Source organism: Strigops habroptila, chromosome 10 (genome assembly GCF_004027225.2).
Source record: "Strigops habroptila isolate Jane chromosome 10, bStrHab1.2.pri, whole genome shotgun sequence".
NCBI lineage: Eukaryota > Metazoa > Chordata > Aves > Psittaciformes > Psittacidae > Strigops > Strigops habroptila.
Window position 1 is genome coordinate 30917147 of NC_046359.1, and position 17428 is coordinate 30934574.

The 17428-nt window shown below is 43.9% G+C and overlaps 1 protein-coding gene across 1 annotated transcript; it reads left to right on the forward strand.

Moving 5' to 3' along the window:
- The first annotated feature begins 370 nt into the window (after positions 1–370).
- DTD1 (D-aminoacyl-tRNA deacylase 1) lies at positions 371–9261 on the forward strand. The gene is made up of 6 exons (XM_030500187.1): positions 371–512; positions 2048–2138; positions 4228–4463; positions 5437–5534; positions 6687–6863; positions 8646–9261. The coding sequence occupies exons 1-5, from the start codon at positions 470–472 to the stop codon at positions 6840–6842; spliced, it is 624 nt and encodes a 207-aa protein (XP_030356047.1). The 5' UTR covers positions 371–469; the 3' UTR covers positions 6843–6863; positions 8646–9261.
- The last annotated feature ends 8167 nt before the right edge of the window (positions 9262–17428 follow it).

The following is a 17428-nucleotide window of genomic DNA, read 5'->3' on the forward strand; positions in this document are numbered from 1 at the left end:
AATCCCTTTTGAGGAGCCTCTGCACACACAGGGCTTCCTTTCTTAGGGGCTTTCCCCTTCAGAGACCTTCTTGTTTCTATGGGGGCTGTCCCTATAGCCTCTTTTGGGTCTGTCAGGTCTACCCACAGCCTTGCAGATGCTGCCTTGCTGCATGGAAAGCTGTGAACCCCTCTGCCCGCTCGCCCAACTTCTGTGGGAGCTTCTATCCCGGGCACGGCCACCACTTCCTTTTCCAGAAGGCTCTATCAAATTCCCATGCCCACCCCCCCCCGTGCCCCTATAGCCATTCCTATAGAGGACACCGCTCCCTACAGCGACCCGTGGGGGGGTGCTGCGGCAGCACCTCCCACCCGCTAGGGGGCGCTGTGAGCGGCGCGCTCCGGCAGGGAGCGGCCGCCGTTGCCTAGCGCCGCCGCCTTCTCCCCGGAGCGGCAGGGGCGCCGGGCCTGCGCTGCGCGGCCGCGCCACCATGAAGGCCATCGTGCAGCGGGTGGCCCAGGCCAGCGTCACAGGTCGGTGTGCCGCCGCCGGGGGGGACCCCGGCGGAGGGCGGGGGCTCGGGGGGGCGCGGGCGGGCCTCCTTCCCCCGCCGCGGCCTCCAGCGGCCCCCCAGCGCCGTTTGCGCCTGGCCGGTCTCCCGGGCGGGCGTCCTCCTCACACACACACAGCCGTCCTGCCCCAGCGCGGCTCGGCTTGCTTGCTGCTTGTGCCCGGTGCGTGCCGGCAGTGTGGCCCGGCCGCCTCCGCCGTGGTTCGCATGTGCCGCCTGTGTGGTGAGAGCTGGCTCCCTGCGTGGCGCGCACGGGCTGGCAGTACGGTTGCAGTCGCCTCCTCGGGTGACTTCCCATGCAGTGGCACTACGGTCGCAGGCGTCTTGCAATCCTTGCATGTGTTGGCAGCGCAGTTGCAGTCACTTTCTATGGCTTGCACGTGTCGGGCACTGTAATTCACCTCCTTGCATTTCTTCTGCGTGTCACCAGTGCCATCCCATTGCCAGGGATGGAGTTTGCATGTGTTGGCACTATACAGCTGCTTCCTTGCATTGCTGTCGTGTGCTGGTACTTCAGTCGCAGTCATGTTGTATTGCTTGTGTCTGCTTTTGCCTTTGCCCATGCTTTGCCTGTGTTGTCTCTATAATGACAGTTTCTTCCTTGCATGGCTTGCATGCACTGCTGTACGGCTTGCATGGTTCCTGCTGTTGCACTGGCTGGAGCTTCTGTGTTCAAGATGCTTAAAATCCCCAAGACGTTTGCATGGGAGTCCTGCATGTGTTAGCAGGACTTGGAGAGTGATCATCTCCCTGCACTGGGCACTGGTGAGGCTGCATCTCGAATCCTGTGTTCAGTTCTCGGCCCCTCACTACAAGAGAGACACTGAGGTGCTGGAGCGGGTCCAGAGAAGGGCAACGGAGCTGGTGAAGGGCCTGGAGCACAAGTGTGATGAGGAACAGCTGAGGGAACTGGGGGGGTTTAGTCTGGAGAAGAGAAGGCTCAGGGAGGACCTTGTTGCTCTCTACAACTGCCTGAAAGGAGGATGGAGCCAGGAGGTGGCTGGTCTCTGCTCCCAAGGAACAAGGGACAGGACAAGAGGAAACGGCCTCAAGCTGCACGAGGGGATGTTTACACTGGATATTGGGAACAATTTCTTCCCCAGAGGGCAGTCAGGCATTGGAACAGGCTGCCCAGGGCAGTGGTGGAGTCACCGTCCCTGGAAGTGTTCACAAACTGTGTAGACGAGGCCCTCAGTGCCATGGGTTAGTGGTGGCCTTGGCAGTGCTGGGGAATGGTTGGACTGGATGATCTTGAAGGTCTTTTCCAACCTGGTTGATTCTATGATTCTATGAAATAAATCATGACATCAGGAAGACTTTTGCAAGAGGGATTCTGTGTGATCTTTATTCTCTAAAAATCTTAAGACAGAGAAGAAGGGATCAGAACGATGTTTTCTCTGGTGGTTGTGCAGTTGCCAGCTGAAGTCAGTAGCTAATCTGTGTCATAACCCGAGACAGTGCATTTAGCCTCATTCTTCTTCCCCTCCCCTTCCCCAGTGGGTGGTGAACAAATAAGTTCGATAGGACGAGGCCTCTGTGTGCTGCTGGGCATTTCTTTGGAGGATACGCAAAGAGAGCTGGAGCACATGTAAGTCACGTTTCCTTTTGCCTTGTACTCTTTTATTTGTGCGTTTCTGACACTGAATCAGTGATACCTGTGCAGTAGCCAAATAAATGGGGTGCCTGTTCGGAAACTCAGGTTTGCTTGTTAGTTCCTCTTCATATTTTACCTTGAATACTGGTTTCTTTCTATGTTCCATTGAGAAAAATCTGTTTCATTCCCTGTCTATGTGTTTTTTATTGGGAACAGACTCAAAAAGGAAGAAGCAACATGTTTGGTTTTTCACATCTCCCTTTTTAAAATGTCTTTCCTCTTTACTGGACAAATTTACCCCGAGGGAGTCCGTTCTTCAAGGATGGGCTGTATCAGAAAGCTCAACTCTCATTTTAGCTTGCACGTGGAAAGTTTTGTTCTTCCTAAAGGCTGGATAGTCTCCTCGGTTACGTTTCTGTAGAAGTGAATCAATTTTGGCAGCCTGGAGGACTGACTCTGGCCATCTGTTCCATGGCCACAGAATGTGATGATTCAGCCAGCAAACACATGCAAGAGAGAGTTCTCCAGGGGCTGCTTATGCCTCCTTCAGACATTGTTCTAGGGCTGACCTCAGTTCTTATGAAGGCAAAGAAGAAATGGGTAATAGAGCTAACTGATGTCAAGAAGAGGAAAGGCTCAAGCAGTGAAGAGAGAAGAATGTGAGCAAGGGTGAAAACAAGCCTTGGCAGATGTGGAAGAGAGAATGGGGGTGTGCTGAAGGTGTATATGTTTTGACAGGCTCCATTGGCTTGCCTCACTGTTTGTTTCTGTTGTTGTTTCTCATCCCTACCTCGGTGAATGTGAAAGATGCTTCTGAATGTTGCAAGTGGGTGACCAATAGTAACTGTGCTCTCAGCACCAGGCTGGTTGGATGACTGACACAGAAAAGGCAGGAAGCCAGCAGCTGGAAAAAAAGGAATGAGAGAAATCAGCTTAACTCTTCAAGTCCTATTAAAGGAAACTTCAGTAATCCTGTAAATGAAACACAAACATCTTTATCATTAAAACACAGCAGTGCCAATGATTTGAGCCTAAAGGCTGGGGCCTTCCAAGGCTTTTAACCATTCACTTCATTCAGGAGTTAATTCTGTTTGTGGCTGACACACACACCAATTGGCAAGGATGGTTTTTGTGACTGCCTTAGTGATGGCAAAGCCCTGAAGCTACACCATAACTAAGTCTCGCTTTTGTTTTATGCTGACTGTCTCCCCTGTGGAGCAGCCTAAAATGTCTGGGTAATGACTGCAGTTGAAATGCTTTGCACTTCCTATGCTCCCTTCTTTATAGTTGCTGCAGATGTGAACAGGAGAGTGGCAGACATGCAGTTTTGTTATCAATCAAAATCCAGCCTAGGCTGGGTTGCAAGTCTGCTTGCTGCTTTACAGGGTCTATTTATGAAAGTCCTCTTATTCTCTGAGTATTCAAGCCAGTGAGTCCTACTTCCACAAATCAGCCCTAATACAAATTCAGAAGACAAGTCTCAGTCATCACTTCGCTGCACCTGCAGTTCTGTGCTCTTCCCTGCCTTCCACCTCTCATCCTGATGAAGAAGTACTGTCCTCACGTGGCTTGTGGGCTTGGTTTGGGAAGAGTGCGAGGAGGTGGCAACGCTGGAGGAATATATGTGAACATATTTGGAAACAACCCTGGTTTAGGATGATCTCATTTCATACCGAGTGTGATTTCCCAGTGTGGTGGGAGGATTAAAATTCCCAAAGCTATTCACATGTTAAATAATGTTGTGGCACATAAAATCAGGTAGTGAAGAGTGAGCTTTCCTAATTCTTATGCCATCATTATGTCACCCTGTAACTTGCAATTATTCTGTCCTGATCTCATGCCCTATGGCCTGACAGTAATGGTCTGACAAATGTGTGCCTGTAAAGACCTTGGTTATGGTTCTGCCTAATGTGACGAGATTCCCGTGGTTTAGGAAGGGAGGGACACAGGGGTATGATGTTGTGTGGAGGCAAAACGAGCATACATCTGCATTCCCCTTTATCTCATGCTGTGTGATAGGCATTAGCTAGTACCTGTTGATCATATATGGGACAATTTAGGAAGTATCTTTTTCTCCTTTTAGGGTTCGAAAGATCTTGAACTTGCGAGTATTTGAAGATGAAAGTGGGAAGCACTGGTCCAAAAGCGTGATGGATAAACAGTATGAAGTGTTGTGTGTGAGCCAGTTTACTCTCCAGTGCATCCTGAAAGGAAACAAGCCTGACTACCACATGGCAATGCCCACAGAGCAGGCGGAGTGTTTTTATAACAACTTCCTAGAGCAGCTAAGAAAAGCCTACAAACCAGAGCTTATTAAAGGTAAGGGCAAGAGGTTGGTAAGGCCCTTGATGTGACCAGTGGACCTTGTTTGTATGCGCTCTTCCCTGATCATTATTTTCTTTATTCTGTGATTTTCTGTTTGCCTTCCAAAGGAGCTGTCTTTATGTGGCAGTAGATGAGGGGATATTATGGTATCTCCACTAGCAGCCCAGCAGGGTGGTCGTTCCTGTCTCCCTCTAGCCAAGCCGCTTCCTGGTGTATGACACATAGATGTTTTTCTATTGTCATTGGCTGTACAATGTGAGCAATGACCCTAACAACACAACCCAGAGACGCTGCAGCCATAAGAACAAGCTCTGTGCCTCTCAGCTGGCGAGCTAATAAATGCCATTGATGACAAATGACAGACATTTCTGATTTCAGCAGTGTATTCCCGTGAAGCAGACAGGATTGAAGCAGTAGATGATGTCTTTTCTTTCCACCCTGTTGGCCAAACTCTGTCAAAGAATGACCTGGGTTGCAAACAGGAACTTAGAAAGAGCTGTAGCAGATTGGGACTGAGCTGCATGCCTATTCAATTTCAAATGCTTCAGAGAAAGCTTCAAGTCTTTTTATCTTTTGCCAGTATATAAGATTTCCTCAAAGTATTAACTGGTTAGCTGGACTGGATCCCTGGGCTTAGCTGTTACCTCCTTTAATATATCATCTCCTGCCTGTGAGAACTCTCCTGCCTGTCCTAAACTGTGAGAACCTTGATTATCTGGAGATTTGGTTTGTTTTGTTGACATTTCTGTACTTGGGATTTACCATCTCAGTGTCAGACCACATAGCTGGGTGCACATACACTGGTATTTTTCTTAGTAGCTTTCTGCAGTTTGTTAATTGGATGTGCTTTTATGTATGTGGTTTTTTAGGGTTTTTTTTGGTCTTTTTAGTAGCACGTTTGGTAAAGATTTTGGTCTGTGTTATCCTTCCAAGAGTCCTAAGCACTTCTTGTATCTTCCTTTTGCAGATGGCAAGTTTGGGGCCTACATGCAGGTCCACATCCAGAATGATGGTCCTGTAACAATAGAATTGGAGTCCCCGGCTGCTACTGTTGACCCTAAACAGGTAAGTGAGCAAGTCCAGAGGAGACCACGGAGATGCTCGGAGGGCTGGAGCAGCTCTGCTCTGGAGACAGACTGAGAGAGCTGGGCTGGTTCAGCCTGGAGAAGAGAAGGCTCCTTAAGGGGAGACCTTAGAGCAGCTTCCAGTGCCTAAAGGGGCTACAAGAAATCTGGAGAAGGGCTTTTGACAAGGGCCTGCAGGGACAGGACAAGGGGGAATGGCTTTAAACTGACAGAGGGAGATTTAGATGAGACATTAGGAAGAAGTTCTTCCCTGTGAGGGTGCTGAGGCCCTGGCACAGGGTGCCCAGAGAAGCTGTGGCTGCCCCATCCCTGGCAGTGTTCAAGGCCAGGCTGGACACAGGGGCTTGGAGCAACCTGCTCTAGTGGAAAGTGTCCCTGCCTGTGGCAGGGGGTTGGAACTGGATGAGCTTTAAGGTCCCTTCCACTCAAACCGTTCTATGATTCAATGATGTAGTGTCCCCCAAACTAACTGCAACCTGCTTCTCTAAAAAAGGAAAAAGATGACAGCTGTTTGCAACTTAGTTTGACTCTTGGTAGCATTGAAAGCATTTCCACTGTGAGGTTGCAAGGGAGTGTTAGCTGAGGGCTTTGTCAAAGCTGATTGGAAATGGGTATTCTATATCCTAGTTGATGCTAAGGCTCATATATATCTTTCTTTGGATAAAGAATAAAATAGATTTATTCTTGTGTGCTGGATGACTGAACTTGGGATACATCTGTTGTCAGCAACTTTGAAACTACAAAATTGCCACTTAAGACTCAAAACAGAAGAGGAGCTTGGTGGAATCTAGCCCTCCCTTTTGGTCCTTGTGTTTTATTTTTTCTCACATTTGCAGATTGTGTCGGGTGAAGGAACCCTGGAAAGCAGAGGGTAGTCCTTTGAATATGTGCACTGTTCTCTCATACTCAGTGGGTGATGATGTTGGCAGATGATGATAATTCACTGTCTTATCCAAATTTCTGAAAATGTAAGCCTTGAGCTTTTTGGGTTTTATTTTTTCTTTTCTGTTTTATTGATGTTGGTGTGAATCTGAGTTGCAAGGTTCATACAAATGCTCACATTTATGATTTTTTAGAAATAGTCTTCTGAAATGATTTTATTCCATGAAGTGTTTTCTTGCTTTGTGAATAGCTGACGAAACTTGAAAAACAGCAACAGAGAAAAGAGAAGACCAGAACCAAGGTGCCCTCGGAGTCAAGTAGAGAAAGAAATGCTCCCCGGAACAAGGATGACCCCAGTGCAAGCAGTGGAGCAGAAGGAGATGTGTCTTCGGAAAGAGAGCCTTAGCTCATCCAAAGCAGGCCTCAGGTTTGGTTTTTCCACTCCTCCATATAGCTGTGTCCTCCTGCTTGGCAGTCTCTAACCCTGGGTGCTTTAGTGAAGCAGCACATAACAGAGAATTGCGTTAGAAGTACTGAAAGGTGAAATTGGGTAATCTTGCTGATGGCTAACCTCTGCTTCTGCAGTTGACTCACCAGAATGTAGAAGTGGGTGAAAACCTTTTCCCAGCTGTGTGCTTGGCTGGAGGTGTATATCTCTGAGCCTGGCCCAGCCACCACTGTCTCCAGGTTGACTCAGGAAGTCTAAAATTGTGGTCTGATAGCACAGCAGTGACTTAACTCTAAATCCTGCTTTGTAATTCTTCATGGTTGTGTTTCTTTCTCAGTCTTTACCTAGCAGGCAGGTCATTCTGGAACAGTCCCCATTTGTAATTACCGTTTGTAATGCCCAAATAACACCTAATCCTCAGCAATGGAAGTGGAAAACATGTCAGAAATTAAAGACAGGCCAGAACTGCAACTTCCTATCATTGTTCCTACCCCTCCTTCCTCAGTTTGTTCTTCCCAGGATGACTTGAGAACAGGCTTTTTCATGTACCTTCACCATCTAAGGAGAACATTGGGCCAGGCATTGAGAGCCACGCTTGCTGCTCGAATTCAGTAGGAGAACTGGGATTTTCTCCCCGTTCAGGCACTGGACCTGCAGGACATGCCTGGACATGAGTGAATGGAATTAGACCAAATTCTATGTCATGAATCATCTACATATGTAGATATGAATTTATCGTACTCTTCCAGTCAGTTTTAAATCTTCGGGACAGAGCTTTCATTACCTTCCTTCTCTCCCCCTCAGCTATATTGCTGATTTTGAACTTTCAAACATGTCCAAGCTCTCAAGAAAGCATTATTTCCCTCATCTGCGCAACTGAAGCCCTGAGTTGGCTATGCAGTTTAATTATTAACAGCTTTGCAAAGTTAAGGTGTAACCTTTCTCTCCTTTTCCTGTCCCTAGAGTTCAGTCTGGCCTGTAATTTGTACAATTCAGTATCTTGCATTGCTCAGAAAGTTGCTTTTTAAAAAAAAAAATAAAGAATCCATCCACTTCCCTGGTGGTCAGACACTGGGGGATGATTTCTGTTTTGTAGAGGTTCATGTTATCTGCATGGTACTAATGTAAATGAATTTGCATAAGGCATTGAATAGATTTCTGGAAATTTGTTTTGGATTGACCTGGAGAAGAGATCAAAGAAACTTTCAAGTCCACAGGCTTCTTTCTCTGGCCTCTTGAAGAGCAGCTTCAAGACTGGAGTGAAATGGTTCCATTCATTAACTGAGTTGCAGTCAAAAGTGGATTGTTGTATCAAACAACAGCTGGAATCACAAATTCTGCTCTCTTTGGCTTTATGTTGGGCGCACTTTCCTTCTTCAATACTGGAGATGAGCAGGCACATTGGGAAGGAGAACTTTTTCTTAGAAAACGAAGCGAGGATGTACTCTTTCTCAGCAACTGTTGGGCTTGCTGCTGTGCTACAGGGACATGAAGTTCCCCCCACTGTTTCTAGGTTGTGTGTTGAAATAAGAACATTGTGGAGAGCAAGAGTTTGCAGAGTTGGTGTGCTTTGGTCAGTCTGACCTTTCCAATAGCATTTGAAATTCTGGAGAGCAGAACAGATCTAAAATATGATACTGATAACCTAGCATTAATTTGCATGCTGTGGCAATAACTAAAGATACTTTATGGGATTTGAAGGAATCCAATTCTATTTCTACTCTACCTATAGTAATGTTCCCGTTTGTTTGCCTTCCACAGTTTCTCATACAAAAGCTACACTGGATTCTTGAAGACACCCAACATTCACCTCAGCACCACTCTTCAGTGACTTTGGAAAAGAATGGAAAATGGGAAAACAGAACTAAGACATTAGAAACCTGTTATCATTCTGTATTGAAACAACCAAAGCAATGCTATCAGATCCAGTTGTTAACGTGTAGTATCAGTAGTAAAAAGGACTTGTAACATTTTTGTGTATGTGTTTTCACATGACTGCTGAGTAAAGGGTGACTGTAGGCAGATTGTAGCAGAACATTTACTCTCAGTACATAAGCTCCATTTCAAAAAGAAATCAGGGTTTTTCCTTAAACTTACACTTGAATTTTGAAAATTATCCAAGCAGGCTTGTATATTGATTCTCACTCTGTGGTGTCATGTGCGACCTGTTTTCATGGCAGCCTGTACATCTGTGTATATTTTGGTATGTTGTTCAGCTGCTACATAACAGCAGGGGTAGGCAGTCCAGTCTTTCTGCATGGATTAAGTTATTAAAAGGAGAGATCAGCTGCTAGTTGTTTATTCTGTGGAGCACATCTGTCTTGTAAACTTTTTCTAAGAACAGAAAAGACTTTATTAAACAAATGATGCTAGCTGAGTGCCTGTTGGTGTTTGTGTATTGCATTCCCTCAGATAGGGCCAGGTGTGTAACAGTGTGTGACACAAAGCAAAGGTTACAAGCCAAGAAACACCTACTGGTATAACTCATCCACATCTCCTGTGGAAGTCAGGTTGCTGACCTGAACTCTTTGCTCTTTCCAATACTTCTAAGTCTTTTAGTTACTTTATGGTGGCCATCAGAATGCTCTGCATACTGCATCACATGCTGCTGACGTTTCTCTCAGATCCATCAGAGGCAGAACTGCATTTGGAAGCTGCCGGCAAGCAACAAGACCTGAGAAGCAGCTACAAAAGTGCTCTCCTGTGGGTGTGAAAGGAAGTTTCAGGAGAAATGAAAGACTGCAGATCCTCACACCTTTGATTTCTTTCAGTATAAAGGGTGGTGGTACCCTTTATACTGGCTGTTCTCTAGGCCTGACTTGCCCTTAACAGTCTTCACTAGCCCTCTGCTGTGGCCATAAGCAGAGCCAGGATGCTTACTGCACAAATCTCTTCACCTGGTTATAGGCTCACTGATGATAGATGTTCTTCATCCAAATACATATTGTATTTACAATCACAGACTCATAGAATGGTTTGGGTTGGAAGGGACCTTAAAGCTCACCCAGTTCCAACCCCCTGCCATGGGCAGGGACACCTTCCACTAGAGCAGGTTGCTCCAAGCTCCTGTGTCCAACCTGGCGTTGAACACTGCCAGGGGTGGGGAATGCTGCAGACTGCGTAACCACTGTGGCTTTTTTTGTGTGTATATGTTGTTTTTAAGCTTTTCTCTTGTAGGCTGCTTGTTTAGTAAAGTATCAGTGAAACCAAGACAGAGTTATCTGCAATTTAGTTTGCCTGAAGTCACAGCCTCATGGTGTTTCACCTCCAGGTGCGTGTGTTGTGCCTTGTCCCTTCAGAGTCTCCCTTACTTGGGACTACAGCCTGATGGGCTTTTGTCAGATCAGTGCTTAATTGGCTGCAAAGGGCAAATTCAGTCCTACCTCTCAGGTGCTGAGGGGGCTGTTGACCCACCAACCCTCAGACCTATTTCATGTAGCTTAACTCTTCTGCTTGCTCCAGCATCTGTGAAATCTTGTCTTCCGCTTTGCAGCTTGTCCTAAGAAGATAAGGAAGTGAAGAAAGTCCCACAGCCTCTTTGTACCCTGAAAGGTAAGTTGGTAGAAGCTAAGCTACAAAGAATAATAAAGATTGAAATGAGAAAGTATCATAAGTATGTCTCAGGGGAGGCAGGAGGTGGTACAAGAGGTGTTATAAGTGGGACCTTGTAACAGCCTTCCAATATCTAGAGGGACCCACATAATATCTGGAGAGGGGCTTTTGTCAAGGGCTTGTAGGGACATGACATGGATGAATGACTTTAACCTGACAGAGGGGAGATTTAGATGAGACATTAGGAAGAAGTTCTTCCCTGGGAGGGTGCTGAGGCCCTGGCACAGGATGCCCAGAGAAGCTGTGGCTGCCCCATCCCTGGCAGTGTTCAAGGCCAGGTTGGACACAGGGGCTTGGAGCAACCTGCTCTAGTGGAAGGTGTCCCTGCCTGTGGCAGGTGGTTGGAACTGGATGGGCTTTAAGGTCCCTTCCAACCCAAACCATTCTATGGTTCTATCAAATAGTGTATATTATAATAATGACTATATTGCACCACTGGTGTACAGGGAACGTGGCTCAGTCATGATGTAAGGAGAGGAGAAGTAGTCTTTGGGTTAAAGGGTACTTTGCTATCCATGCCTATTTAGGTTTTTTCCCCCTTGTGTTACCTGGGACATGTTAACCAGTGCCAGCTGAGGTATGATGGCAAACTTTTTTTCCTATTAAGAACTGGGATTCATTTCATGTGGGTGGTTGAAAAGGAGCGAATACGTATCTTTTTATTACTCCTTTTTCACTAACACAAGCATATGCAAAAGTCTGATGTACTTGGGGGTAAATAGTTCACATGGTAGACGTCACTATGTCAAGGCTGAACCTGTGAAAGGATTCCTGGCAGCTCTTCTAAGACATCGAGTATATTGGCTTGCAGTAATAGGAATGACAAATCTTTATTCCTAGAGGTTAAGGTATGATGTAGCTGTAAAGCAGGAACACGGATGTTTTTTGCTTTAGGACTCTTTGCCTGCGCACCACCAGGCGTCAGCAAAATCTAAGAAACTGAAAACCACTGCAGTGGACTTAGGCGGTTTTCATTGAAGTCTCCTTCCTTAAAGGAAAATGATCACTTCGGTGATAATTGAGAGAGTTGTTTTCTTTAGAGTGTATGTATTTGTCTGTAAGTGGGGTCTGTATCCTTCTCCAGATAGTTGCTCTGTTCAAAACCTGTGGAATAGAATCTTTTTTTTTTTTCCCTGTTAGTTTAATATAGGTATATTTTTAACAGGTCTAGCAAAACATATTGTGACTAAATTTCCATTTCCTCACCTCTGTTTGGGGAAATCTACGTTTCTCTGCTGTAAAACTGAGTAGAAATATTACTGATGGTAGGAGGAATTGTGTATTTTCCATTATGCTCCTTTGTTAAACGTATATTGAGCTAACCAGAATGTTCCTGCAAATAATTACAGTGAAATATAATGCATTATTGATTAAAAATCTTTAAAGAAAAATGATCAGAGTATTTACCTCCACACTAATGTCCTCTGCTTAAGAGAAACTGTCCTTGACGAGTTCATGGAGCAGGTATCATAGAATAGCTTGGGTTGGAAGGGACCTTCAAAGGTCACCTAGTCCACCCCCCCCCGCAATGAGCATGCACATCTTCAACTAGATCAGTGTAGTCCTTTGCCGATAAGAAAACTATGTTGAAGAGCAGCACAGAGCATTTTTTCAAGAATAAACATGCTGACATTAAAAGCGGAACTGATTAGGTTGAACATGGTTTAGGAAAAAGGTTTCAAAACTAGCCCAGAAATTTTTGCTACAACCCTTTAACTTCAACTTTGAAACTTCTTTGTTGTTGTCTGCATTGATGTTTAAACTGCTCCATGTTCTTGTGGTTTCCTTTGTTTCTTCACCTGCACCAGCTCTAGAAACCCTTCATGATGAATAGGATCTCAGGCCAGGAGAAGGGGTGCTGCTTCTGGTGAAGTACCACTGTTGGTTATCCTCTGATCTGCGCTAGAAAAGGCAGAAAGAATTTGCATATATTAATATCACAGACAGGTTGGGGTTGGAAGTGACCTTAAAGCTCATCCAGTTCCAACACCCTGCCACGGGCAGGGACACCTTCCACTAGAGCAGGTTGCTCCAAGCCCCGTCCAACCTGGCTTTGAACACTGCCAGGGATGTGGACGGTTGCTTGTGACGGTTGCTGATTGATGATTTCCATGTTTTTGGCATTGTTAGCAGGTGATTTTTTCCCTAACCTATCTTGACAGCTGTAAGGCAGTCTAAATGCTAACAGAGTTGAAATGCACTAAAAGAGCATATTGAGACCACATCAGATGTTAGGAAGCAATAATTATTTAAATATTACAAATATTGCATTTACTTATGAGTTCATTTATTATATTTTGAAAGTGAATCTGTTATGAGATTTTTTGAGAAAGAGTTGTTTAGTATCTCTTCATAAGTGAGATGTATGATCTATTTCCAGAACAGAAATATATTAGCTTAATGGTTCTAATAAACTAATTCAATTTCCATTTCTGTTTATTGGGTAAATAAGCGAATGTGAAACATTAAGTTTGTCTAATTTGTTCCACCCTTAATTTTTAAGCTTGTATTTAAGTATTGAATATTGAAAATAGAATCATAGAATCACAGAATGGTTTGGGTTGGAAAAAACCTTAAGATCATCTAGTTCCAACCCCCCTGCCATGGGCAGGGACGCTTCACACTAGACCATGTCACCCAAGGCTCTGTCCAGCCTGGCCTTGAACACTGCCAGGGATGTAGCATTTACCACTTCTTTGGGCAACCTGTTCCAGTGCCTCACCACCCTCACAGTGAAGAACTTGATAAAATACAGTTGTCTGATTTCTGTTTGGAATGTGTGTGTGGGAGGAAATAGGTTATGTCAATTTCCCAGTGGTTTTTAAGAGGAAAAATACTTATTTTAGGGATACACTGAAAAAATAAAAATACTCATGGAAAAAGGAGCAAGCAAGGAATGTGAGGAGGATTTTGAGTTACGTGTTTGTTTGTTGCTGCTCAGCTTGGAAAGCTGGAGAACTTAAGAAAGCTTCTATCCCATGGTAGTGGTTGTCATGCATTTAACTTGGGTTTTTAGACTTGCATGAATTGTCATTGGATACAGGTTTACAGTTTTAGTTCTACTTTTGGACACTAATGTCAAATTTCAATGTTTTCAATTTAATGTTAGTTACAAGCAGGTATGCAAAACCATTATTGATTATTTAAATCTTTTTGGTTTGGTAATTTGATGTATTTTTTCTGGATTAATAGCAAGAAATAGGAAATCAAAGCTGTGAATAGATTGAAGACCAATATTCACAATACTAATCACCCTCAGTAGCATGAGCAAAGCAGTTTGATTCTGATGACATTGCCTCTGTTATAGGATATTGTTCAGTGAAGGTAATGTCTCTCTGGTCCTAAAGTGACAGCAATAATTTCATTCACATAGATGTATAAAACTTCAGTACAATTATTCCTTTCAACCAAAGTTGAATGGGTTTCTATTAAACCTAAGGGTGTCTTAACCTAACCAGAGAAATCCTACAAACTGATCTGTCAATAGCCATGGGGGAATACATATTTAAAAACCCAAAAGTATGGTAAAGAAATAACCTTCCATCCCATTGCCTTTCCTCCAGCATGTGCACGAGTTGTTTATCTGATGTCGCCCTGAACTTTTACGGAGCTGGAGCAGTGCCCCTGATCTGTCTTCTTTCAGAGTAGCAGCAGAAAACCACACCTAATGCTGAAGTAAGGTTGTAGATACTAATAAGCAATTATTATGATTTATAGTTCCACTTCTTACATATTATTTTATTATTGGCGTACAAGATACCACTAACAATTTGCGGCTATATGAACCTAACAATCTGTCAGCCAAAGAAGATTATTGGCATATTGAATAATGGCAGTGTCCGCTACATGGAGAAAGTGGTTCTCCTCTGTAGTATGTTATTTTAGTGCAATTTTAATAGTGCAGCACAAATAACTAATACCAAAGGGTTACTTCTTTTTCTTTGCTGCAGTGCATTTTTTGTATTTTATGATTAACTTAAAAATAGGGTGATCAATATGGTGTGTCTCTGCAGCAGACCATTATGCTCATCTGAAGAAGATATACAGCCCCAAATCTTTAGAATACTGTTTTTAAAATATGTTAGTTCTTTACCGTGTAGAAAATAGGAAACATATTGCCCTAACCCACATATAGAGAAGTAAGGAAGCTCACTTGCCTATGCTGGTTTGTCATGGTAGTGGCAGCTTAAACAGCAGCAACCTACTAATGGTTCCCTTGTTACTATGGACAAACTGCTGAAGGGTGAGGTTGCTCTGTGAAGTCGCTAATTACCAGTTAAAGGTAATTTGTTTTTTATTTGGTGCTGTGTAATGGTAGTGATCTATTGTGCGGTGTATTGGCTGTTCCATCAGGTGCAAGCATCAACTGCCAAGCCAAGGAGAAAGACACCAGTTTATGGACTGTGGCATGGGGTGGCCATGCCAAGGGGCAGATCCCAACCTGCCAGACCCCTACTGTATTTATTGGTGTACCCAGTCCCAAAAAAATAAGCAGTTTTTGCAGCAGAAAGCCAAGAGAGGAATGTAGTTCCCGGAGTAGCAGGTCACTGCAGAGGAGCTTCTCCCAGGAACCCCATGATTTGCATGTGGCTGGCAGCACTTAGAAACAAAGATATTTAATACAAACTAAAGGCATTTAAACCAGCAAAATAATCAGCAGATGTTTGATCTTAACTCTTAGCAGAAGGGGATCATCAGCTAAGCTGTCATTGAAGCTGTGTGCCAGACCGAGGACTCCTCAGGCTGATGAGGAGGTCAGGCTGCAGCAGATATTGAGAGTGCTGCTTTGTTTTCCTTCAGCTTTCAGGAACAAAAGACACGTTGGCAAAGTTGTCAGTACCAAAAAATGTCTTTAAATCAAATACTGCCTTCAAAGCTTTTCCAACAGTATGTAGCTTGCAATCTCTGAGCAGCACCAATAAATCTGAGTATCAAAAGAACCGGTGTTTGTACACCCATCCTTGTTAGTGGCGGAAGGATGCGGGTCACAGGGGTCAGTTATGAAATAAGATGATTTTTTCTGCTTCAGTATCTCAGCGAGTGCTGTTCAGCAGAAAGAAATGTTCATTTTGGCTGCAGCTCACATGCTGCAGCTCACTTTGCCTCCAAACTCCACAGAAGCCTGAATCTAAATGCATGCCACGGGCATTCAGTGTTGCTGTAAAAGGGATTGCTGGGTAATGTCAAATATCTGTCTCTGGTTCTAATTAAAACATATTTATTGCTTGCCTTCATAGAATAATGGAATACAAGATTTTAGAGGCACCTGAGCCTGTACGTGGCAGTGTAATTTGTACAGCCAGTCAGGAATGTAAACCAGTGCCAGAGCGTTGTTATGAGCATATTACTGAGTGATAAATGTTGTTCTTTTAAGCAAACTCAGCAGTGGGGGAAAAGAATAGGTTAGGTAGGATTTTTGTTCTTAGTGACCATGTGAAAAATAACCAGAAAATTAAAATGTAATTGTTCCACAATGTCTCACAAATAATTAGTTGACTTTAAATATTTGCAGTATTCTGGAGTTGCTAATGCTGATGTGATCTGTGACAGAAGCAGAACAAGCGAGTCCCATGTGTTCAACAACAGCTTGTGATGGTGATGGAGAATGTTTGGAAATGCTACTTAAAGATGTCTACAGCCCAGATGCTTGAAAGTGTGAAACCTTTGGCTGCAGATGACATGCGCGGGTGTGTGGTTTTCCAAAAGAGTAAGTTTACCTCTTATGTTTTTAAATTACTCATAATTGCATTGGCTTTTATTTTACTTTACTTTTTTGTTTGTTTGCTTGTTTGATGTGCAGAGTTTTCCTCCCTCCTTCCTTAGCTCTCGAGATCACAGATTTATACCTTCAGTACCTGGATGATGTGCAGGGTTGGGGTCAGATGCAAAAGCTAAACAATCTTGCTGAAACCTCCTTTGGGAAGCTCAGGTCTTTGAAGAGGAGTCTTGTAGAACATAATTGCAGTCTAGTTTTTGTGCTTTCAAAAGGCCTTATCAGCCCATCTCTGTTTTCTGGGAACTTGGCTTGAAAGTCCCACAGCCTCTTTGCACCCTGAAAGGTAAGTTGGTAGAACCTAAACTACAAAGAATAATAAAAATTGAAAAGAAGAAGTATCATAAGTATGTCTCAGGGGAGGCAGGAGGTGGTACAAGAGGTGTTACAAGTGAGACCTTGGAAAAGTCTTCCAATACCTAAAGGGGCCAACAAGAAATCTGGAGAGGGGCTTTTGACAAGGGCCTATAGGGACAGGACAAGGGGGAATGGCTTTAAACTGACAGAGGGGAGATTGAGATGGGACATTAGGAAGAAGTTCTTCCCTGTGAGGGTGGTGCAATTACATCTTCCTCTGCTACTTTAAAAAAGTAAGTTAGACTGGAAGAAGAGGTATGTTACACATATATATGCCTCAGTACCAGGCAGCGCTCTCCTCTGCAGCATTTTGTTATTCCACCTAAGCTCTAATAAGGTCTTCTCTTACCAGGGCATTATAAGCAATTCCATCACATTTGGAGAAGAACAATAACAACAAAAGACCACACCATGTATATTTAGTTTGTTTGTTTTTTTTAAATACAGAATGAACAAGTGTTTCAAACTCTCCTTCCACCAGAGATTGCATTTGTACCTATTCAGAAGTCAGTCTGACTTGCAGTTCAAATCTTTATGATGTGTGAAGGCCTTTTAACGATAGCTTAATTGGGTATGAACAACTATTAGGGTATTATGTATGATAAAAAGCCATGTAATTTCCCAGAATAGCTTCCTGCCTAGATGTGTACATTCCTGAATTTCCATCTAAATGGGAAACTAAATGCTCTAAGTGCACAAAAAAGATCAGAACACAAATCTTCAATAATTTGCTTTTTTCCAAGAGATTCATGTCAAAGGTTATTTTATGCACTTTCTAGTGTAGTTTGAAAAACTTACTTCC